The sequence below is a fragment of the Dipodomys spectabilis genome, unplaced genomic scaffold, assembly GCF_019054845.1.
Source record: "Dipodomys spectabilis isolate Male_0828 unplaced genomic scaffold, ASM1905484v1 ptg000032l, whole genome shotgun sequence".
Classification (NCBI taxonomy): domain Eukaryota; kingdom Metazoa; phylum Chordata; class Mammalia; order Rodentia; family Heteromyidae; genus Dipodomys; species Dipodomys spectabilis.
The window spans coordinates 25,225,038-25,249,582 of NW_024870709.1; the positions used below are offsets into that span (position 1 = coordinate 25,225,038).

General features: G+C 42.6%; 1 protein-coding gene across 2 annotated transcripts; it reads left to right on the forward strand.

Annotated features, from left to right (window-relative positions):
* The first annotated feature begins 4,279 nt into the window (after window positions 1-4,279).
* Nfkbiz (NFKB inhibitor zeta) lies at window positions 4,280-15,647 on the forward strand. Of its 2 annotated transcripts, none has more exons than XM_042676946.1 (12): window positions 4,280-4,662; window positions 7,081-7,223; window positions 7,720-7,750; window positions 7,864-7,967; window positions 8,135-8,910; window positions 10,148-10,253; window positions 10,637-10,783; window positions 10,973-11,036; window positions 11,522-11,691; window positions 12,525-12,635; window positions 12,757-12,924; window positions 14,418-15,647. In XM_042676946.1, the coding sequence occupies exons 1-12, from the start codon at window positions 4,371-4,373 to the stop codon at window positions 14,469-14,471; spliced, it is 2,166 nt and encodes a 721-aa protein (XP_042532880.1). In that variant the 5' UTR covers window positions 4,280-4,370; the 3' UTR covers window positions 14,472-15,647. The 2 variants fall into 2 exon arrangements, with proteins under 2 accessions (XP_042532880.1, XP_042532881.1); XM_042676947.1 differs by having other exon boundaries at window positions 7,084-7,223.
* The last annotated feature ends 8,898 nt before the right edge of the window (window positions 15,648-24,545 follow it).

Genomic DNA, 24,545 nt, shown 5'->3' on the forward strand with positions numbered 1-24,545 from the left:
AAAAAAAAAAAAAAGAATTTCACGGACTCTCCTGCCTGGGCTGGCTTTAAACCGCGATCCTCAGATCTCAGCCTCCTGAGTAGCTAGGATTACAGGCGTGAGCCACCAGCACCTGGCTTCTCTCTAGTATTTTGTATGGATCTTTTAACCCATGTGTGATTTTGTAGTGCCTTACTTAATTCACTTGGAAAATAATAGTTAAGTGAGTTAAATTTTCCAAATGATATATAAGAAACCAGTATTACCACTGGACTCATAAAACAAGTTTTCAAATGTCAAGAAGCTATGAAGTTTAATATGTCTGGAAAAAGTTTCTAATAATTCTACTTTTCATTTAAGTGCTTGAATTTTGGCAAGATGTTAGTTGAGACTTTTCCTGACAGAACTGCTTTACTGATAATTAGAAAAAAATCTGATAAATACCAGTCTGTATATCCAGTTTTTCATCCAGATAAAATTGCTGTTTCTTGAGGAAAAACGATTAGTTGAGTTCACAGCACAGTGTCCGTTTAGAACAAATGTTAAGATACATGGCTCAATCTAATAGGCAAGCAGGTGATTTTCATTGAGACATGTATCATACTTCAAGATTTAGCACAAACTTCATGTGGATTTCCAATTTTTTCTACATAGAATATTAAAAATATATCTCAAGAATCAATATTTAATAAAATGAATAATTACTATTTCATTTAGGACTTTTTTTTTCTTTTGGTCCTAGGGTTTGAACTCAGAGTCTGGGTGCTGTCCCTCATCTTTTGTGCTCAAAGCTAGCTAGCATGCTTAACACTTGAGCCACAGCTCCACCTCTGGCTTTTTGGTGGTTTATTGGAGGTAAAAATCTTATGGACTTTCTTGCATATACTGGCTTTGACTGTCGTCGTTTCCGGGTCTCAGCCTCAGAAAGGATCCCTCGCGTCCATTCCAGGCCCTCCCTTCCCTCCTCCCAAAGTGAGGTAGGTGGTTGCTCAGTTGGGTCTGGGTGGAGAGAGGGAGGGGCCAGCTGTTTGGCCGGAGCTCCAGGGCTGGGAGGAGCTCAGGTCTGGGTGGAGCTGAGGACCAAAGGTAGGCATAATGCTAACAGCCTCCTGAGTAGCTAGAATTACAGCTGGAAGCCACTGACCCCTGGCTCTTTTAGATTTTCTTAAGCAAAACTGGTTTAAAAGAGTCTCCAGCCGGGCGCTGGTGGCTCACGCCTGTAATCCTAGCTACTCAGGAGGCTGAGATCTGAGGATCGCGGTTCAAAGCGAGCCCGGGCAGGAGAGACCATGAGACTCATCTCCAATAAACCACCAGAAAACCGGAAGTGGCGCTGTAGCTCAAGTGGTAGAGTGCTTACCTTGAGCTGAAGAGCTGAGGGACAGTGCCTAGGCCCAGAGTTCAAGCCCCATGACCTACCAAAAAAAAAAAAAAAAGAGTCTCCAAGTAGGTGATGGTGAAGAATGTGTTTCATATTGTTGCTCTGCCTGGATTTTTTTGTTTCTTTCCTGGAACCAGAGTTTGAACTCAAGCTTCATGCTTGCTTAGCTTGCTTGTTCAGTGGTGGCTCTACCATCTGAGCCACACCTCTGCAACAGCTTTTTGCTCATAATTTTGGTGATGGAGTCTCAAGGATTTTTCTGTCCTAGTGGGCTTGGAACCTGGATCCTATGGTTCTCAGTTTCCTGAGTATCTAGGATTACAGGGGCAAACTACCTATACCCAGCCTGGATTTGGTTTAGTAAGGCCAGGCACTGTCCCTTACATTTTTCCACACCGGACTTATGCTCTGTCACTTGAACCACAGCTCTTCCTTATGGCTTTTTTGGTGGTTAATCAGAGATGGGGGTCTCACGGATTTTCCTATCCAGGCTGGTTTCTAACTGGGATCCTTAGATCTCAACTTCTTTAGTAGCTAGGACTATAGATGTGAGCCACTGGCACCCAACTTTTAGGCCCTTGCTAAGGTAAAAGTGCAGTTAGATCGCCAATTCAGTGAGTTTTTGTATCATTGGAAAATGGCACAGCTATGGTTTCCTTAAATGACTTTTCTTTTTTTTTTTAATTTTATTTTATTTTATTTGAGAACATACTGTACAGAGGGGTTACTATTACATGGGCAGGATAATGCATATATTTCTTACCAAGCATTGCAACCTCCTCCTTTGTTTACCCTTCACCTCCCTTCCCAGCCTCCCCCCTCCCCCCCACTTAAATGACTTTTCATCTAGAAAACTTTCAGCAAAATAGGCCAGTGGTCTTTATTTATCTGTTTACCAATGTAGTCAATGTAGGATAATAATTACCCTGCCTGGGATAGGTTTTTTTTTTTTTAATATATATTTCATGTATGAAAAGCTATCTAAATAACTTTTGGTTTTTAAAAAGTTCATTATATCTTCGCTTCAAAAATTCCTTCTTATGTGGTCTGAACTATTGGCTGTACAAAGGTGTTACATCACTAGGATCATAAAACTATTCAAAATCTTCTATTATATAAAACCCAATGAGTAAATTATTAACATCTCCAAAGCCAAGGGAAAGATTGCATTGTCATATTTTCATTGTTTTGTTTCTTCTTGTCACTTTGGAATTGTATTTGTCCGTATTTAGCTCTCCAGAGGCCATGATGAGTTTTATAGTTAAAATTTTTACATACCAAATAAAACAGAAAACAATTTTAGGAGGAGATAGATTTTTGAAAAACAAAACAGAATGGTGTATGTTTTTGAATAGGTTACAAAGCAGGCACATTGGCTGACCCACTGGGTAGTAATCCTAGCTACACAGGAGGCTGAGATTTGAGAACCCAAGTTTGAAGTCAACACGGAAGACAAATCTGACTCATCTCCAATGACCAGAAGTGACTCAAGTTATAGAGCGCTTACCTTGTACAAAAAAGCCAGGCAAGGCCCTGAGTTCAAGTTTTTATGACCACACACACACACACACACACACACATACACACACACACACACACACAAAGAAAAATGAATGTGCATTCAGTCCTTTATTATGTACATAATGGTAGTGGGGAAAAATATCCAAATAGATTTCATTAGGGAAACTAAATGTATAATAAAGCACACACACACAGGTTTGTGTATGTATATAGACCCTGAAAGATTATGGAGGCCAGAAAGTACCACCACTGCCAGTGGCATAGTTCTAGTGCAAGCACAAGTACAATTCAGTACTGTTGTACTAACACTATACATGCATTCTCAATTTAGACGTGAGACTTTAAGAACAACCTTGTTTCTTTTTCACTAAGAAGGTGTGTGTGTGGGGGGGAGGCTGGTGAGCCCTGCTGGGCTGTCAGTTAAATACCTGGGCAGTTCTGGGGTGCACCAGATTTTATAACCCAGTATGGACTGAATTAAAAAAAAATTGTGGGAGGGCATTTTTGATTCCAATGCACATAAAAAAGGATTGTGGCCCATATGGTAATTTGAGGATAGAAAAATGCTTCCAGAGTTTGAATTTGGGACCTTGTCTAAAAGCACCCTTGTTGATTTTGCTACTGGGGCTTGAACCCAGGGCCTGTGTGCTATGCTGTCCCTTACCTTTTTCACTCAAAATTGGCCTTCTACCATTTGAGCCACAGGGCCACTTTCAGCTTTTTTGGGGGGGTTGGGGGTGGTGAGGGAGGTGGCTAATTGGAGATAGTCTCATGGACTTCCTGCCTGGGCTGGCCTGGAACGTTGATCCTCAGATCTCAGCCTCCATCACAGGTGTGAGCCACCAGCGCCCCGCTATTCGGGCGAGTTTTGGGGGTCGGGACGTGGCAGGAGGAGGAGGAGGAGGGGAAGGGGAAGACGGCCCCGGAGGGCAGACCAGCGCGGGGCTCGGCACCCCCCCAGGCCTTCTCCCACTCTCCCGGAGCGGGCCGACCGGTTCCCCCGGCCGCCTCGCCGGCGGGCCCGGCGCCCTGGAACCTCACGCCCTTTTTCCTGGGCGCCGGTCCTGAGCTCGGAGGCGGGGAGGCCGGAGGCGGAAGGCGGCCCTCGACCGGGGTTTCCAAATGGCAGGACCGGCCAACACCCGCGGGTCCGGGCGGGCGGGCGGGCGGGGCGTGGGGCGGGCGGGGCGCGGGGCGCATTGCCTCATCCTGTACATTTTACTGGAAACCCGCCGCATCCGGAGGCGGGGCGGGGCGGGGCGGAGGAGGAGGCCCGGGCGCCGCCAATGGCCGGGCTCGGCGCGGGGGAGGTCGGAGCGCCGCGAGGCCGGTTAAATACCGGGTGGCCTCGGGGCGCGCCCGTGCCTGCGTCGTCCCTCCGTCGGTCCCTCGGTCCGTCGGTCGGTCCCGAGGTCTTCGGCCCAGCTGGGGAGGGCAGCGCGCGGGCCGCGCCGGCGTCTGCGCGTCCCCGATCGCCCCGCCGGGGAGCATGATCGTGGATAAGCTGCTGGACGACGGCCGTGGCGGAGAGGGGCTGCTGGACGCGGCCGGCGACGGCGGCCTCATGACCAGCCCGCTCAACCTGGCCTACTTCTACGGCACCTCGCCGCCCGCCGCCGCCGCGCCGGGGCTCAGCGACGCCGGCTGCCCCTCGTCCGGGCCCTCGGCGCCCGGCTCGCCCGGCTCCGACTCCTCCGACTTCTCCTCCGCCTCTTCCGTGTCCTCCTGCGGGGCCGTCGAGTCCCGGCCGAGAGGCGGCGCCCGCGCCGAGCGCCCGCCAGGTACCCGCGGTCCCCGGGCGGGCGGGGAGCGGGGGGAGCGGGGCGCCGGCGCCGCGCGGCCTCGGCCTTAGCGGTGGGACTCGGGGCGGCGGCCTCGCTGGAGGGGCCTCGGCCTCCTCGGGGCCCAGCGCCACCCAGCTGCCCGCAGCTGACTTCTAGGGCCCTGTGTCCCCCACTGAGCGGCGGTGATGAAGGTTGGGTGTGGGGTCCGCGAGCGTTCCCTTCTCTGATTCGGCGCCCCCCGAAAGGCCTGGCAGGGCATAGACGATTGGAAGGCCTGACTTGGGCACCAGCCGCCCGTGTTGGTGGAAAGTGTGAAGGGAGAGGGGACTCGGTCATCACCGGCAGCCAGGCCGGCTGTCAGGCGTGCGCAGGTGCGCCAGCGCGAGGCCTGCGGGGCGTCCAGGCCGGGCAGCCTGGAATTCCGCCCTCCCGCGTTCTGCCTGGGTTTTTATCTGGCTAGGAAAGATGGAAGGACCCCTCTTTCCGAGGTACCCGGGGGAGTTTCCTTTCTAGATGAATCCGGTTACTTAATCTGAGGGAGACTGGACGCCCTTGTGAGGAGATTATAGAGCACCCAGGGAACCCCAGATATTGGAGGTTTACACATCTTCAGTGGCGTGATACAAACCATCTCTTCCCGAATGTTTTCTGTTCCTGTTTTGGTTTTCTTTTACATTTTAACAAGTTACATTTATTTTCCCCCCCACTGAAAATTATGTTAGAGTGATTTCAGATGCGGTGTGCTTGGAGGCCTGTCTGAAGTGATTTCAGATGCGGTGTGCTTGGAGGGGGAGGATTTTTGAGGCCCTTTGTGCTTTTGGACTTCCAGGTAGATGAAACTGTTTTGCTGGTGCTTGGCTTGACCACACAAGCCCAGGGGGATTCCTGAAACTACGTTTTTCTCCTTGTGATGTGCAATTAAGTACTGTCATTTCTGAGGAATGTTCTGTTAGGTTCCAGGTTTTCACAATTCTGGTCTCTGTTGAAATCTCTAAGCCTTCAACTTAAGACCAACTAATCTTTTAATTCACCCATCATTGAGCTAAATGTATGATATAGGTAGGTTCAAATTATGCATTGTTTCTTGTCAGTCTCTCTTTCCCCCACTCTTCAAGTGGGAAAAGTCATCCCTGACGTTCTGAACATTTGTGTTCTGAACATTTTTATTCAACCTGCATCTCAACAGGAGGTGACAAACAAAATACACAGAGACATGATAAATATTGTCTAAGTCTCTAGGCAGTCACACACAGTGAGACCAAAGGAGGATTTTTCTTAGGGGAGGAACATAAAGGCACAATACCTATGTGCATCTGATTATATAAAATAATATTTATTGAAACGACTCCAGGAAATGGAGGTTTTTTTCTATGTTTCTGTTTTTGTTTTCATTTTTTCTTGTTTATCTGTCTTTGGGAGGGTAAGGGGTGGCACAGAAGCGGTGGGACAAAGGGTGAACAAATGCAGCAGTGGTACTCACTGGACATTATTGAAAATGAACTATACAACTTATGGGTGGAGATGGGAGGGAAAAACTGGGAGAGAGAGAAGGGAGGGGTGACAATTTTGAAAAAGAAACGTACTTTTTACCTGACCTATAGAACTGTAACCTCTCTCTATATCACCTTTATAATACCAAAAAAATGCATGAATTAAAAAAAGAAGACTTGACACAATAGGCAATAGATAAAATACTGACCTTCCATACCAAACTTGAAGGTACATTCTGAACTTTCTAAAACAATGTGAAACAGATATTTCCTTCTTACTTAGAAGGCCTGTGTACACAATTCTTAAAGTGAGTGGGAAATCCTGTGCATGTGGAAATGTGTTCAAGCTCAGTGGATTTAAGCTCATTTCTTGGCACAGTTGAATTGAAGGAAATAATTTAGGCTTTGTTACATGGAGATCTTTGGAGGAAGTTTTGTTCCTTCTTAGATGAATGCTGTTAGTAGGCTTAATTTTTTTATGTGAATATAAAGCTTTTAATTTTCAAAAACTGCAAAAGTATTTCTATTCTGCTCCCCTAAGGTTTGGTTTTGTCTTGTTTTTTTCAAAGTCAAAAAGTAATTATAAATCTATAAGAGTCTGGTTGGTAAAATCAGTGCTCTTTTTCCATGAGTGGATAGTACCGAGATACAGACTTAATATAGGTTTTTTTCTGTTGACCTCAGGAATCTCTGATCACATTTGACTGAGCTTTACTTTCTTATGGAGCCTAGTAGAGAAAGCTATTGGGCACCATAAAACCCATCAGAGGAGCAGGGTTCTGGCACACACCAGCATGGATTAGAGCAAGTCGCAAACTTCATTGTTCTTCCTCCGGGACTACATACATTAGGCAGCGATCCTTTTGGGGATATTAAGATTTGTGACTGTGAAGAGACTTAATCAGTGCTTTGTTTTCCTTTTAAACAGCTGAGCCCCATATGGGAGTTGGCAGGCAGCAGAGAGGGCCCTTTCAAGGTGTTCGCGTGAAGAACTCAGTGAAGGAACTCTTGCTACACATCCGAAGTCATAAACTGAAGGCCTCTGGCCAAGTGGCGGATGATTTTAAGGTAGCACCTGTTTGTTGTTTTTCGTTTAGTTGAGAGATTAGTTTGTCCTTGTTACTCCCTGACCTAGATCCAGTAAGTCACTTGTAGTTTTTTTTATTGATGACAGAATCCACTGGGTGGAATTCATTTGTCAGCTGTGCTGTTCCCATTGCTTAGCTCAATGCCTGACACCTGATAGATGTGGAAGAAAAACATTGGGTGAATAGACACAAGCAAGTTAAGGGGCCAGGAAAGTAAGAGTTAATTAAAATGAACATTCTGGCTAGAAAAGGAAACAATTAAATGGTCTTGTTATCTTGACCTGAGTTGAATTCGGTGCAAGTGAAAATGGAGGAATTGAGAAATAGAATGAAGATTGAGATAGAGAATAAATATTGATCGCATAACTGTGTCAGATTTATGGTGTGCTGTAAAGAATGGTAGAGATGAATTTTTATTGATGCATATTAAGTAGCCATTTTCTATACACTAAATTGGATTTTTTTTCCCCTTACAGACACAAAGTGTGAGCATTGGACAGTTAACAGGTAAGAGTAGCCATAATTTATTGGGGTTATAGAGTAAAATAATATAGTGTGATGATGGGTAAAAGTTTTAATGTAAAATGGTCACAGACTTCTTATCCTTTTCTTGGGTACAGAATTGAAGAACACAGGATCGTATAGTGGGAAAAGAAAAGGGCCTGATTTTCTCTCTGATGGACCAGCTTGTAAAAGGCCAGCTCCACTGCACACTCAGTTTTTGGTAAATAGCTCACTATTTTCTTCTGAATACCGTTTGGATATCATTCCTGGACTCAGTTTTAAACATTCTTCATTGACCGGTGTTGAGGATTGATTCTTTGATTGTGCCCAGCTCCTGGAAGGAAGGGAATGTGCAAATGGCATTGATTTCTTTTCATTTCTTTCCAGACACCACCTCAAACACCAACACCTGGGGAGAGCATGGAAGATGTTCATCACAAGGAATCCACACCGGACAGCAGTGCCGATCTGCTTCAGCACATTATAAACATCAAGAACGAATGCAACCCAGTTTCCCTGAACACAGTCCAGGTTAGCTGGATGAGCCCTGTGGTGCCTCAGAGCTCTCCCCAGGAGCAGGAGCAGGAGCAGGACTTCCATGGAAGGCAGGTCTTCCCTCCACCTCAGAAGTATCAACCATTCCAAGTCAGCAGCTCCCCACAGGTGATGGATCAGGCTTCCATGTACCAGTATTCTCCACAGAACCAGAGTGTACAGCAGCAGCAACAGCAGCCGCAGCCCTATACCCATAACCCAACTCTGGAATACAGTCCTTATTCCAGAACTTCACAGTCCCCCAACTATGAACCAAACCTCTTTGAGGGTCAGGAACCACAGTTCTCAAACCAGAGCTTTGTGTCCCTTCTGAATGGTCTTGGAAACTCCGAGAATATTGCCATTCCCAGTCAGCTGTCTCCCAGTGTCCAGCAACAAAATGATGCTCACCTGCAGAACTTCAGCCTGGTGCCCAACAGTGCCTGTGAGGCCGCATCGGCCTCAGCCACTTCAAACACCTCACTGCCGTTTCTGAACATAATCGGAAATCCCATGACCACCACACAGTTAGGGAAGTCATTTTTTCAGTGGCAAGTAGAGCAGGAAGAGAACAAATTGGCCAATATCTCCCAAGACCAGCTTCTATCAAAGGATGCCGATGGTGACACGTGAGTATCCTTTTAGCTTGTATACTTACTTTGACAAGCCACATTGATGGACCAGTGGGCACAGAATTTTGTTAGAGTACACCAAATCACATTATAGTGGTTGCCCAACCAACATAGAAATGTCTACTCAGTGATAGCTTCTATCTCAAGGAAATGCATCTTTTCTTTTTTTTTTCTTAAAGATATCACATTATTATTTTAATAGGGATATATATCTATATATAGATATATAGCTTACAGTTCCATTAGTTAGGTTATGAGTACAATACCTCTTGGTCAGTGTCACCCCTTCTTTTGTTCTTTCCCATTGCCCCCCCCCCACACCTACCCTCAAATTATGTAGCTCATTTTTTATGTAATGTATGTCGAATATAATGACTGCATTTGCTTAGACATATTGTCTTGTTACAATAATTGGTTTTGGAACACCAGTATAGTGTGTGCTCTTTGGAGCAGAAACAATAATTAACAATCAGTGAATTGAATCCTAATTTGTCTTGTGTTTTTGGCCTTTGGCAAGTTATTTTAAAATCTCTGTGCTTTTATTTCTTGACATGTAAGAGTAATGCTTTCATCATAGTTTTTGTGAGCATTAAGAAATTAATAGATTTAAGTTGTCCAGCAAGGTATTTGACATTGTTTCTTCTCTATAATCCAATTTTTGTTGTGACAATTCAGATAGATTTATACACAAACACACACACACACACATATATTTAATGTAGTAGAAAACAAAGTATGCTCTGTAATGTTTACATTCGAGTACATCAATATTATCAAGTAAGGGCTGACAGGAGAATTTTCTTTTGAGACAGGATTTTGCTTTGTAGCTTAGGCTGGAATCTAACTCAAGATACTTTATCCTTGGCTGGAAATGTGGCTTAGTGGTCGAGTGCTTGCCTAGCATGCATGAAGCTGTGGGTTCAATTCCTAAGTACCACATAAACAGAAAAAGCCAGAAGTGGCACTGTGGCTCAAGTGGTAGAGTGCTAGCTTTGAGCAAAAGAAGCTCAGGGACAGTGCCCAGCCCCTGAGTTTAAGCCCCAGGACTGGCAAAAAGGAAGGAAGGAAGGAAGGTAGGAAGGCAGGTAGGTAGGTAGGTAGGTACTTTAGCCTCAGCCTCCCAAGTGCTAGAAGTATAGGTGTGCACTGACCACACTTGCCTTACTTATTATTGTTTTTTCAGTGGCAAACAGTGTAATCAGAAGTAATTTGCCTTTTTCTCTTTGTTTGCCAGGTTCCTCCATATTGCTGTTGCCCAAGGGAGAAGAGCACTTTCCTATGTTCTTGCAAGAAAGATGAATGCACTTTGCATGTTGGATATCAAAGAGCACAATGGGCAGGTGATTATGAGGACAAAGTCTGAAATGGTGCCGATGTGGACAGGAGGACCAATCTCCTGTGCAGATTGTTCCAAAGCTCAAGATCAGACCAAGAGAGTTAATATTAAGAGAGTTGAAATCAAGAGAGTTAATATTAACTTGGAGATAATGACTTTTTGCCACCATCAGTCTTGAAATTATTAATATTAACTCTAGTTATCTGACCAAAGATGCAATATAAGTAGGCCTCCCCCTAAGGTTATTTATTTCCTTGTTTTACAATATCAGATTGCTTATTAATAGGATTTATTTTCTCTATGTGGGTTTTCCCCTCTCATAGTTTAGTTTCATATTCTTTGTTAGGATAAAGTCTTTGTATTTTTTTTTTCTCTGACTACGCACAGAGTGCCTTGCAGGTGGCAGTGGCTGCCAATCAGCATCTGATTGTGCAGGATCTTGTGAACCTTGGGGCCCAGGTGAATACCACAGACTGCTGGGGAAGAACGCCTCTGCATGTCTGCGCTGAGAAGGGCCACTCCCAGGTGCTGCAGGTAAGAGGCTGGGAACCAGGCTTCCATCACAGGGTCAGAGAGAGACGCCTTGGATATTAGAAATTGAATGTAGGTTGTCTTTTGCAGTTAGCTGTTTTGAGTTGATGTATAAGTTTCTTGGGAAACTAGTAAATAGGTGTTTATGTTTCTCATCTTTTACTAACAGATGCCTGTTTTAACATTTTGCAGGCAATCCAGAAGGGAGCAGTGAGGAGCAATCAGTTTGTGGATCTTGAGGCAACTAATTATGACGGTAAGCGACTCAAACTCTATTGGACAGTGGACCCTACATGGAAAGTAGTGTATTGTCAGCTGAACACCAGCGACTCACACCTCGAATCCTAGCTAGTCAGGAGGTTGCGATCTCAGGATCATGGTTAGAAGCCAGCCTGGGCAGGAAAGCCTATGAGACTCTTATCTCTAAGCACCAAAAAACTAGAAGGGGAGCTGTAGATCAAAGTGGTAGAATGCTATAGCCTTAGCAGAAAAGCTAAGGGCAGCATCCAGATGCTGAATTCAAGCCCCAGCACCAGCACAACAAGAAAACAGAGTGTCAAGTGTCAGAAAGAAAGGAGATAAAACTAGTACTAAAACCAAGCAGAGGGTATGTTCAGATTGCCTTACTAGTTTTTGTGGAACCCATTTGTAGGTCAAATGAGAGGCCATCCTTTTGTAATTTTAGAGCAACCTGAAAGACTGGATAAGATGCTTGACTACTGCTTTGTTCTCTTTTCCTAGGCCTGACTCCTCTCCATTGTGCAGTGATAGCCCACAATGCTGTGGTGCATGAACTCCAGAGAAATCAACAGCATCATTCTCCTGAAGTTCAGGAGCTTTTACTGAAGAATAAGAGTCTGGTTGACACCATTAAGTGTCTGATTCAAATGGGAGCATCAGTGGAAGCAAAGGTAACTTCCCAGAAGAAGTTTGAGATGGGCTAGGGAGGAAAGTGGTTATAGCAAAAGACCTTAATCCTAAGGGCAGATGAAAACTTTTCTTCTTTCTTTTTCTTGTTTAAACTAGTGGAGTTACTAACTCCATACATGACTCTAGTCCTGTATGGGCAGTTAAGCTTAGATTTGAAAAGATCCTTTCATTGGCTTTCTTGCCTTGATTTTAATATGTATGTGATGATCTCAAAAGGTTATTTAGCTGTGAAATAATTTTAGTCTGTGTGGAAAACCAGGCAGACAGTACTGCTATCATTCTGGCTTCCATTTTTATTTGCTCATAGTAAAGTTCATGCTTTTTTTTTTTTTTTTTTAAGTTTCCTTCTTTGTTGTAGAATCTGGACTTAATCTTCTGTTTTTTAAATTAGAAAATGTTTTTTAAAATATGAAGCTTAGTTCCTATTTCTGTTCAGTCCTACAACACTGTTTTAGGTGTTTTTTTGGGGGGGCAAAACTCTTAACAAAAACCACATAGTCCCTTTCAGAGTTTACTAACAAAAGAGGAGATAGATAAAGTGCACTGTAGCTCTGTATGGTGATCACCAAGTCTAGAACACATAACACATGGTTTTTCCTAGAGCACATTTTATATTTCTACATTTTTATGGCTAGACCATGATAAGAGGCAAATTAATAGAGAACTTATGAAGAATAGTAGTAGTTTGGGCTTGAGGCCAGTTTTTTTTGTAAAAGGTAGCATTCAAAGTATCAGACACTTGAGAGATGATGGTGAAAAGTGTATTGTAAAGCATGTAGATTTTCAGTCTTTTTACTTTCTCACCTTTGATAAGGATCGTAAAAGTGGTCGCACAGCCCTGCACTTGGCAGCTGAAGAAGCAAATCTGGAACTCATTCGCCTCTTTCTGGAGCTGCCCAGTTGCCTGTCTTTTGTGAACACTAAGGTAATTTAGAAAGCTTCAGAAACTTGAGAGTTGGAATGACCTTCATACCCTTCAAGCCTTTAAGCTCCTTTCATGAAAATCCTCCGTGCTGATGGGTGGCATTTCAATTCTTTGTCTTCAGGCCTACAATGGAAACACTGCCCTCCACGTGGCTGCAAGCCTGCAGTATCGGGTGACACAGCTGGATGCGGTCCGCCTCCTGATGAGGAAGGGCGCTGACCCCAGTACTCGAAACTTGGAGAACGAGCAGCCAGTGCATTTGGTTCCCGATGGCCCCGTAGGAGAACAGGTGAGGGTCACAGGATGGATACAGCACTGTTAGGCCCTGTGGTCCCAGAGAGAAGGGAAAATGAGGGTGTGTAGGGACTGTGTAGGAGGAAGGCTGGCTAGTACTCTGCATATGGGATCTTCTTCCAGGTATTAGATAAAGCGCTTTGGGAGTGTGTTACTTTGTTTCCAAAGGAAGAGTTAGAAATTTAAGAGTTTATCCATAGGCCCTCATCAGATAGCCAGGTCAGGAAGTCTTTTTTTTCTCTCTGTCTTCTTTGACGCAAACGTGGGTTTAGAGAAAGTCTAGTTCAGGGTTGGAAGCTGATGAGAGAGCAAGGACTAAGATCAAGGAAAGAGAGAATCTAAATTTTGTAGACTGAGTTTTCAAAAATGGAAAGTGTTAAATGAGATGATACCTGTAGAGTGCTCACAGTTGTCCTGGGCATGTAAGTGTTGAGTGAAACAAGCTGTCACGATTATTTCTATCTACCAAGTCATACTGCACAAGCAAAGGAAAGGCTAGTTATGTAGTTTATAACCTGGCAGTGTCTTATATGTTAAAAGTTTTCTGTCCTCAGTTGTCATTATGTATTGTCATTAGGGATTGAATAGTTTCCGGAGTGAGCTTTTCTAGGTAATAGAACTCCATCTTTTTTTTTAGAATTTTACTTTTTTGTGTGACATACAGAGAATATTTTCATGAAAATCTTTATAAGGTATATTTACATTCTTACTAGGTGAGACTAACCTTAATAATTGAGATCTTTTATTTATTTATTCATCATTTTTTAATTAAGTTTGGAAAGGAATACAGACCCTATTGGAGGTTTTTTCAACTTCAGAAAATTTCAATGGAGATACTTTAGCAGAGGTAGGAACCTTTTTATTGCCAAAGACCATTTGAATACCCTAACATCATTTGAGACCCATACAAAATTTCCAATACAGGCAGACAGGCTATTGGCAGCTGATGAGAAGAAGCACATGTCAGTTCCTGTCACATACCGGATGGTTTCTTGAGTCTTACATGTTTTCTACCCTTCCTCCTGTCTTGCACTCAAATGTCTTGTTTTTCGTGCCAGTCCTGGAGCTTGAGCTCAGGGTTGGGTGCTCTTTCTGAGATTCTTTGTTTTGCTCAGGCCTAGTGCTTGAGCCATAGCTCCACTTCTGTTCTTCTTCTTCTTGTTCTTCTTTTTTTGGTGGTTCATTTGGAGATAAGAGTGTCATGGATTTTCTTGCTCAGGCTGGCTTCAAACCTTGATCCTCAGATCTCAGCCTCCTTAGTAGCTAGGATTACAAGCATGAACCACTCATACCCAGCTCACTGAAAGATCATTATAGGAAACCTAAGAAGAGGTACACTGTTTTTAAAGGCACTTCAATCATGACAAATATTGTGCTTAAAGTCGGTTAGGCGTGCTACAGAGTATTTAGGAAAGGAATGAAACTGAAGAAAAGACACCATTTTGCTCATCAAAAATAAATTACAAATCCTGTTTGTTTCTCTTCCAGATCCGACGTATTCTGAAGGGAAAGTCCATTCAACAGAGAGCACCACCCTATTAGTTCCATTAACTTGGAGCATGGTTAGCGACACTCACTGTCAGTTAGGCAGTCCTAATGTATCTGTACATAGACCATTTGCCCTGTATTGGCAAATGTAAGTTGTTTCTATGAAACAAACATATTTAGTTCACTATTATATAGTGGGTTATATTAAAAGAAAAGAAGAAAAATACCCAATTTCTCTTGGCAGATTTACATATTTCATACCCAGGTATCTGGGATCTGAATTTGATCTTAATGATAAAAGTTGCCATCAATTAACTATAGGTTTGGAGTAGGAAGACTTTGATTTGTGGCATAAGGCATTGCCCTATGTAGCTATTGCTGGTTTCAGGTAAATTACCAATAAATTGTATACATTTACTGAAGAAAAATAAAAGCATTTGAAAGGGAGAGAAAACAAAAACAAATTGGGATGTAGTGCTGATGTTTCTTTTAGTCTGATGTGGTATCCAGTGGTTATTACTGCTGTTGGCAAGTGTCTCTAGTCAGTGTGACTAGATGAAAGGCGCCTGTGGTTAGGATTTGATTTTTTGCAAGCTGTATATAGTTATTTTGAACCGTGAGAATATTGTATATATTTGGTCACTAATATTGACATTTGAAATGTGTAAATAAACTAGAAAAGAATGAGTGAATTATCACTACTTTGTGTGTGTGTGTGTGTGCTGGTCCTGAGGTTTGAACTCAGAGCATGGGTGCTGTCCCTGAGGTTTTTTAAAGAAGCTCAAGGGTATCTAGCACCTGAGTCACAGCTCCACTTCCTGCTTTTTGGTGGTTAATTGGAAATAAGAGTCTCACAATCTTTCTTGCCCAGGCTGGCTTCAAACCTTGATCTTCAGGTCCCAGCCTTCTGAGTAGCTAGGGTTTTAGTTGCCAGCTACCAGTACCTGCTGCTACTTTTTAAAATTATGCATTTTGAAAGGAGCTGTTATTGTGTAGTTACCCAACTAAAGCCTTTGTAGAGAAGGAAAATGGAAAATTGGTTTGTAAATAGGTGAAGAGCTATGTTTGAATTACAAATATGCTTCTCATGAATTGAAATGGAGATAACTGCATGCTTTTGAAGAAAATCTCCTTATGTTGTAGTTCACATAGGAGTTATAATTTACATGTCCACTTAAAATTTTTGTTTTTCACCTTTATAGAAACAATAAAATGTTAATATTTAAACTATCTGTTTTCTGTTGTCAGATAATGATAATGTGCCATGATGTTTATGTTATCATGTAGAAACAAGCTTTGTTTTTAATGTTAATTCTATTAACATTATTTTGGTGACATCTGGTATACCCCTAAAGCATATCTTTAGCTTTATTTACATATTAATGCTTCATTAAATTAAAAAAAACTAAGTGATATCTTAGTAGTGATTATGTTATATTTTTGTAGCCAAGTGTTACAATTCACTTAAGAAGATTTTATTTGAATTGATCCCATTGTTTGACCCAGTCAGTTTGTTTTATGGAAATATGTGAGGTATAGCCCCTCAGTATCTGTAAATGGTGTGATGAAAACCAGATCCCTTCCATTATGTTCCCATTCCTCCCCCTTCTCGTCTCTTTCTCAAACAGTGTTGGGTAAGTCGTACTGCTATCTTTAGAGAATCTGATGAGTCTATGGATCACTTCCCTGGAAAAGCATCCATGAACATATATATCACACTGACTCCACAGATTAAGGAACTACTTTAGCTCCTTTGCTGCACATCAGATGTAATTTGCTTTGCAGATACAACCAGGTGATAAAGAGAGCAGTAGAGCGATGCCCCCACCCCCTTCTCTCTGCCCCTCACCTATGAGAGAATACTGATTAGTGCTCTGTCTACCGCAGTGGCATGGGCAGTAGCTCTTGGCGGAATAGTACTTAAGAATATCACAAGACGGGGTGGGGGCTCACACTCATAATCCTACTAGAGAGGCTCATGGTTTTCAACTATCTTGGACAGAGGTTTGAGAGGACCCTTCTCAACTTAGTTGGGCATGGTGGTGCAGACCTATCATCTCAAGCTTACATGAGAGGCTAAGATTGGGAGGATCACAGTTCTAGGGCAACCTGGGCAGAAAGTCCAAGAAACTCTAGGTGGCAGTCCCTTGTGATCCTAAAAGCCTAAGTAGGCAGATGGTGGCTCAGTCATGTGCCTGGAAGGAAAGTGAAACACCTCCAAAACAACAACAAAAAGCAACCAGGACTGGAGATGTTGCTCAAGTGGTAGAATGTTAGCCTACCAAGTGTGAGGTCCAGAGTTTAAATGCCAGTATCATCAAAACAAATGAAGCCGGTCACAAAAGCTAAGACTGCTCCTACTGTACTTTGGTTGCTTAGCACAATATACTGTAGTTTTGTTGCTATATAATTTAACATTGACCATGTTAATGAAAATGGGCGTATCTGACATGTGGGTTTTGTGTGTGTGTATGTGTGTGCTGGTCCTGGGGCTTGAACTCAGGGCCTACATGCTTATCCCTGAGCTGAGTGAACCACAGCTCCATTTCCATCTTTTTTTTTTTTTTTTGTCGTTAATTAGAAGTAAGAGTATAACAAACTTTCCTGCCTGGGATAGCTTTGAACCTTGATGCTCAGCTTCCTGAGTAGCTAGGACTTCTGGTATAAGCCATTGGTTCCTACCGATTGCTAGGTATTTTAGTAGATACCAGCTATGAAAATGAAAGGACTTATCTAATCTGTTTCCTTGCTTTCATAAAACACTTTTATAAGATCATTCTGGTTTCAAAGTCCTCCCAGTTTATTAGTGTGCTAGGACTGTATAACCACCGAAAACTTGGTAGTTTACACAAGAGAAATTCATTCTCTTACACATCTGGAGGTCAGAATACTGAAATCAAGGTGTTAATGGAACCAGGCTCCTGCCAGAGATTGGTAGTGCTGATGTGGTGGGTTCTTTCTACTTCAGCTTCTAGTGGCTGTGACAGTGTCACTACAATCTCTATTTTCTTCACATGACGTTTTATGTCTTGTCTCTTCAAATATCTTACAAGGGTACTTGTCTTTTTATTTATGGCTTACCTGACTAATCCAGTATGATCTCATCTCAAAGTTTTTAATTACATGTGCAAAGGTCTTTTTACAAATAAAGTCAAATTCACAGGTTCTGAGGATTAGGGTGTGGACATATCTTTTAAGGGTCCATCATCTAACAACACCAGAGGAAGATTTGTAGTCTTTTTTTTTTTTTTTGTAGGTCATGGGGCTTGAACTCTGGGCCTGAGCACTCTACTACTTGAGCTACAGTTCCACTTCTGGTTTTCTGGTGGTTTACTGGGGATAAGAGTTTCGTGGACTTTCCTGCCTGGGCTGGCTTTGAACTTCGATCCTCAGATCTCAGCCTCCTGAGTAGCTAGGATTACAGGTGTGAGCCACTGGCACCCAGCGATTTGTTTGTAGTCTTTTATACAACATTCTCTCTCTCTCTCTCTTTTGTTGGTCAGAACTTGGGCACTATCCTTGAGCTCTTTTTTGCTCAAGGTTAATACTCTACTACTTTGAGCCACAGCGCCACTTCCAATGTTCTGGTAGTTAATTGGAGATAAAGAGTCCCACAGACTTTCCTGCCTGGGCTGGCTTCTTACCGTGGTGCTTAGATCTCAGCCTCTTGAGTAGCTAGGATTACAAGTATGAACCACTAGTGTTCAGCTTTCTTTTTTGTGTGTGTTATTTTATTCTTTTAATTTTAAATTTATCAAAACTTTTATTAGCATACTTTAGTTTGTGCAAGGGTGGTTTCATTGTGTCACTTCCACATAAACATAGAGTGCCTCTCAATCAATCAGCTTCTTCCTTTTAAAGACAACTTTAAAGTATTTGGGTGAGTGGTGGCAAAGTTGGTGAGTGATGCTGGGGATGGACTGTAAGCAAATTCTAAGATGGCCATTGAACTCTTCCCTTGATATTACTCCTGTGATTACAATAGGTTGATATCATCTAGGGCTCAGGTTCATTTTCTTTGATTAAAGAATTAAAGGGCAGGACAGTGTTTAAGCTGACAGAAGAGACTTATTTGAAAGTGAAAGGTACAGTGAAATCAACAGTGAGAAGCAGAATCCTGTGTAAGGAGAGATCTCAGAAGCAGGTGTCTACAATCCCTCTCTCCTCTCTCCCCCTCCTCCCTTCTCCCATTCCTCTCTCCTCTCACCCTTACCCTACTATATGTACAGGGTCTCTTGTCTCCTCCCCTCTAAGGTTGTGCTCATGAATACTGACATACTGGAAGCTGCTGTGGATTGGATGGAGGCTGGGGGAAGCAAGCACTTGGCCCTGGTTGCAAAGAGCCCTCGGGACTACTGGGTATTTTTTGCTGAGTCATCCCTCCTGCCATGTTTGAGTCCAGTCCCAGCGGTTATCTTCTGTCCGAACTATTTAGCCACGGAGGCCTAATTTCCCCTTAAGATTGCATAGCAAAAATGGCTTTGCAGATGTAAAATTACCAGGGAGTTTGCCTTAAGATGGGGAAGCTGCAGATGAGCCTGAGCTGTATCACATAGGCCCTTTAAAGGTGTCTTCTTGGCCTGGTGGCAGAAGAAGAAATCAGAAGGATTCAGTCTACCATCACTGGCTTTGAGTAATCGAGTAAGGAGCCAGGAACTATAGAAGGTAGGTAGCTCTTCTCTACACAAAGAAGTGGGATCCAAGCACTGTGTGTACTGAACTCTGTGAGTACTGAACTCTGCCAACAAGCTGAAGAAATAACTTTGGAAGCAAATTCTCCCCAGAGCTTCCAGATTAAAGCTCAGGCTAGATAACATCATGAGTTTCGCCTTTTAACTCTCCATGGATACAAACTGTTCAGTGGCTCAGACCTGTAATGCTAGGTCAATACGAGGCTAGCCTGGGCATAAAAGTTCTGGAGATTCCATCCGAATCCATGGCTGGGAACTATGTGGCATACACATTATCCTGGTTATGAGGAAAGCACAATGGCTGGGTGAATTGGGGCACACCTGTCACCCCCATCAGCAAGGGGAAACACAAGCCAGGAGAACTGCAGACCAACTTGGCCTGAGCATAAAAGAAGACTCTACCTCAAAAGCTATAAAATAAATACAGATATCCTCTTCAAGAACTGGTCAAGAAATGGTTACTGAGGGTACTTAGAAAGATGGTAGTAGAATGACAGCTTCTTTTGTGGCCTAGATTTAGAGATGGTGGGCGGGGGTTTTATTAATTTAATAGGCATTTGTTTCTGTAACCATGAATATGCAACACAAATGGTAACTCTTGTGGAGTGTCTGTGTATGACACATGTAGAACTTGTTCCTTACAAAATATATTGCTGAATTATTCATTACAGAATGATGGCGGTGATGAGTTGTTAATATTGAGCTAGGCAATTGTCCTTTTAACAGTCAACTTTCAGAGGCATATTTCACATATATAATTATAGCACTCAGGAGGCTGTGGCTGGAGCAGTGAGTTCCAGGAGCTACATAGAGAGACCATGTCTCAAGACAACAACATTCAAAACCAAATTTCATTGATTACTCTTAAATTTCATATCATTATTGATTTGGAAGGATTTTTAAATATATGGTTGTTCTTGGTAGAAGTCCAGAGGATTGTAGTCCAAAGCCAGTCTAGGCAGAGAAGTGTGAGAAACTCCATCTTCAAAGTAAGTAGCAAAAAGCAGGACTGGAAGCATGGCTCAAGTGGTAGTATACCAGTGGAACAAGCAGGCTGTGTGTATATGTGTGTGTGTGTGTGTGAGAGAGAGAGAGAGAGAGAGAGAGAGAGAGCAAGAGAGAGAGGGTGAGCAGGAGCAATTGAAGCTATGGTATTAACACACCTATGAAGTCTATGATCAGAAACATAAAAATTAAAAAAAAAAAAAGAAACATAAAAATTCTCCCAGCCAGTGGCTCACACCTATAATTCTAGCTAGTCAAGGAGGTTGAAATCTGAGGATCATGGGTCAAAGCTATCCTGGGAAGGAAAGTTGGTGAGACTCTTAATCTCCAATTAACTACAAAAAGCCAGAAGTAGAACTGTGGCTCAAGTGGTAGAGCACTAGCCTTGAGCAGAAGAGGCTCAGGGCCAGTAAAGGCTCTTGAGTTCAAGCTCCAAGTTTCCCTTTTAAAGGGAAAGCTTACCTTTTCACTGTTGGTTTTCATTCTTTTTTTTTTTTTTTGGGTCTGGTCGTGGGGCCTGAACTCTGGCCTGGGCGCTGTCCCTCAGCTCTTCAGCTCAAGGCTTGCGCTCTACCACTTGAGCCACAGCGCCACTTCCGGCTTTTTTCTTTTTGCTTATGTGGTGCTGAGGAATCGAACCCAGGGCCTCAGGCATGCAAGGCAAGCACTCTACCACTGAGCCACCTTCCCAGCCCCTTGATTTTCATTCTTTTTTTTTTTTTTTTTTTTGGGTCCGGTCGTGGGGCCTGAACTCTGGGCCTGGGCGCTGTCCCTCAGCTCTTCAGCTCAAGACTAGCGCTCTACCACTTGAGCCACAACGCCACTTCCGGCTTTTTTCTTTTTGCTTATATGGTGCTGAGGAATCGAACCCAGGGCCTCGAGCATGCAAGGCAAGCGATCTACCACTGAGCCACCTTCCCAGCCCTTGATTTTCATTCTTGATTCTTAATACTTATTTGGACTATTTCCTACAAGGTCTCTTGAGTTTCTGTTTTTGTTTCTCCAAACTATCTTCTCTGTTTCATTAGTTTGTATACTTTTTTTCTTTCTTGCTTTTTTTTTTTTTTGTGCTAGTCCTGAGGCTTGAACTCAGGGCCAAGGCACTGTCCCTGAGCATCTTTTGCTCAAAGCTAGCACTCTACCACTTGAGCCACAGTGCCACTTTTGGCTTTTCCTTATTTTATTTTATTTTTTGTAAAGATACTGTACAGAGGGGTTACGGTTACATAAGTGAGGTAATGAGTACATTTCCTATTGAGCACTGTTACCCCTTTCTTTGTTTTTCCCCTACCATCCCTTCCCTCCCTACCTCCTCAACTCTCCCCCCCACCCCAAACTGTTCTCAACATAATACCTTGTACATCTCGTTGTTACAATGGGTCAACCTGTATCCTATTTCAGCATTTTGTTATTTCCCTTCCCCTCCCCAAATTAGAAAAATGTATATACAAGATGCAGGACACCAGAATCAAATACAGTAAAAACAGGAGTTATACCATAGGGGAAAGAAGGTATAAAAGAAACAAAAAAAAAATCACAATAGTACACTAAAAACAACAACAACAAGGAATAAAAACCTCTTGTGTCCCTATCTTGGAGTTCATTTCACTTATCATCATCTTTTTTTTTTGTCTGTCATGGGACTTGAACTCTGGGCCTGGGTTCTGTCCCTCAGCTCTTCAGCTCAAGGCTAGTGTTCTACCACTTGAGCTAAAGTGCCACTTCCGGTTTTTCTGGTGGTTTATTGGAGATTAGAGTCTCATGGACTTTGCTGCCCAGGCTGGCTTTGAACCATGATTCTCAGATCTCAGCCTCCCAAGTAGCTAGGATTATAGGCGTGAGCCACTGGCGCCCGGTTGGTTTAGCATCATCTTATATGGTCTTGACCGTCTCTGCTTGTCTGATTAAGATTATCCTAGACATATACTAGTTATTGCAAATAAGAGAAGCCTTGGGATCTATGTTTCTTTGGGCCTGGCTTAGTTCACTTATATTTTTTTTCTAAGTCTTTCCATTTCCTAACAAATGGGGCAATGTCATTTTTTCTGATGGAGGCATAGAAATCCATTCACATTTTCTTGATCCATTCATATACTGAGGGGCATCTGGGTTGGTTTCATATCTTAGCTATGGTGAATAATGCTGCGATAAGCATAGTTGTACCGGCAACTTTAGTATGGCCTTGTTTGTGATTATTCGGGTGAATGTCCAAAAGTGGGATTGCTGGGCCATAGGGGAGCTCTATGTGGAGTCTCTTGAGGAACCTCCACACTGCTTTCCAAAGTGGTTGAACAAGTTTACACTCCCACCAACAACGCAGTAGGGTTCCCTTCTGTCCACATCCCCTCCAGTGTCTGTTGTTATTAGAGTTCTTGATTATAGCCATTCTAACTGGGGTGAAGTGGAATCTCAATGTTGTTTTGATTTGAATTTCTTTTATGGCTAGAGAAGTTGAGCATTTCTTCATATGTCTATTGGCCAATCTTATTTCCTCTTCAGAGACTTCTCTCTTTAAGTCTTTAGCTCACTTATTAATGGGGCAGTTGTTTTTTTGAGGATTTGTAGTTGGTAAATTTAATTTTTTGAGTTCTAAGTATATTTTAGATACAAGGCCCTTGTCTGTTGTATGGCTAGTGAAGATCTTCTCCCAATTCGTGGGCTTTCTATTGATCTTGCTAGCTATGTCCTTTGCCATGCAGAAGCTCTGCAGTTTCATGTAATCCCATTTGTCCAAACTTTCTTTGATTTGTTGTGTTTCTGGGTCTTCATTAAGAAACTTTCAGCCTGTGCCAAGGAAACCTAGGGTTTCTCCTATTCCATCCTGTAATTTTTCAGTGTGTCTGCTTTTACTTGGAGGTCTTTGATCCATTTGGAGTTGATTCTGGTGCAGGGTGATATATAAGGGTCTAGATTTAGTTTTCTACAGGTGTTTAACCAATTTTGCCAGCATCAAGAGGCTGTCATTTTCCATTCTATTTTTTTGGCTTCCTTATCGAAAATTAGGTGGCTGTAGGACTGTGGGCTCATTTCTGGGTCTTCAGTTCTATTCCATTGGTCCTCAGGTCTGTTCTTGTGCTAGTACCACGCTGTTTTGATTACTATGGCTTTGTAGTAGAGTCTGAAGTTTTGTATTGATATTCCTCCAGCACTGCTCTTTCTGCTAAGGATTGTTTTTGCCATATGGGGCCTTTTATTGGATTGCCTCTTCTATTTAATTGAAGAATGAGGTTGGGATATTGATAGGTATGGCATTGAATTTGTAGATAGCCTTTTGCAGTATCACCATTTTCACAATGTTGATCCTCCCAATCTAGGAGCATGGGAGGTTTTCCACTTCTTTAGTTCTGCTTTAGTTTCCTTTTTCAGGTTTTTGAAGTTTTCATCATAGAGGTCCTTCACTTCTTTAGTTAAATCCTAGGTATTTTATTTTTTGTGGGGCTATTACAAAAGGAGTGCTTTCCTGATTCCAGCCCCACTTTTTCGTTATTGGCGTACAGAAAAGACTTCTGGCTTTTTCTGTTTATGTGGTACTGAGTAGTCAAGCCCAGGGCTTCATGAATGGTAGGAAGGACTTTACCACTAAGCGACCTTCCTATCCTCGTTTGGATACCTTTTATACCTCTATTTTGTTCAAGTTCATTATCTTTCCACTACCATCTTTGATCTACTGTGATTTTTTTCATCATTGGCTCTTTGAGCTCCAGAATTTACATATAGTTCTTTTATATGCCCTAAAAGGAACTTCTGAGATTACCTGTTATTTTTACTTGTTAAGCCCATGTCTGCTTTAGTTCCTTGAATATATTTCATTTAATTCCTGCGTCATAGTTTTAGTAGATGCTTTAAAGTCTTAGACTTCTAAACCCAGTAGTGTTGACACTGGTATTTTCCCCTGGTCCGGGTCCCTCTGTCTGTTATTTTCCCCATTATGTCTAGTACATTTTAGACATTGTTATATGTTGTTTAATCTAGGCACTGAAGATTTATAATTTTTCTCTAAGAAATGTTACCTTTTTTCTGTTTGGCATTTATTATGATTACTTTGAACTTTTCCAGTATGTGTTGCTAAGGTACTATGTTGCAAAGCTCATTGTTTCTCAAGTTCTTTTGTTTTTGAACATCTCAACTTCCAAATTCTATCTTCTCTGTTGACCTCTGGTTTTGATTTTGGATTTTGTTAATGGAGGCCTGCAGTAGACTTTTCTCTGCAACATGGTTCTGATCTTTTCTGGTAGCTAAGCTGGGTGCCTAGTGTGTTAATGAAGAGATAACTAAGTTTTGTCACTTTGTCTCAATAAGCACTACAATGTCCATAAACACTTTTTTGCTGTCTAGAAATCTCTTCTGGTCTTTGTGTGTGTGTGTGTGTGTGTGTGTGTGTGTGTGTGTGTGTGTGTGTGTGTGTGTGTATGTGTGTGTGTGTATATTGGTG

Coding starts and splice junctions, on each gene's coding strand:
- Nfkbiz (XM_042676946.1), top strand. CDS start 4,371: ATGATCGTGGATAAGCTGCTGGACGACGGCCGTGGCGGAGAGGGGCTG. Junction 7,968..8,134: donor CACTGCACACTCAGTTTTTG/GTAAATAGCTCA, acceptor ATTTCTTTCCAG/ACACCACCTCAAACACCAAC. Junction 11,037..11,521: donor TGAGGCAACTAATTATGACG/GTAAGCGACTCA, acceptor CTCTTTTCCTAG/GCCTGACTCCTCTCCATTGT.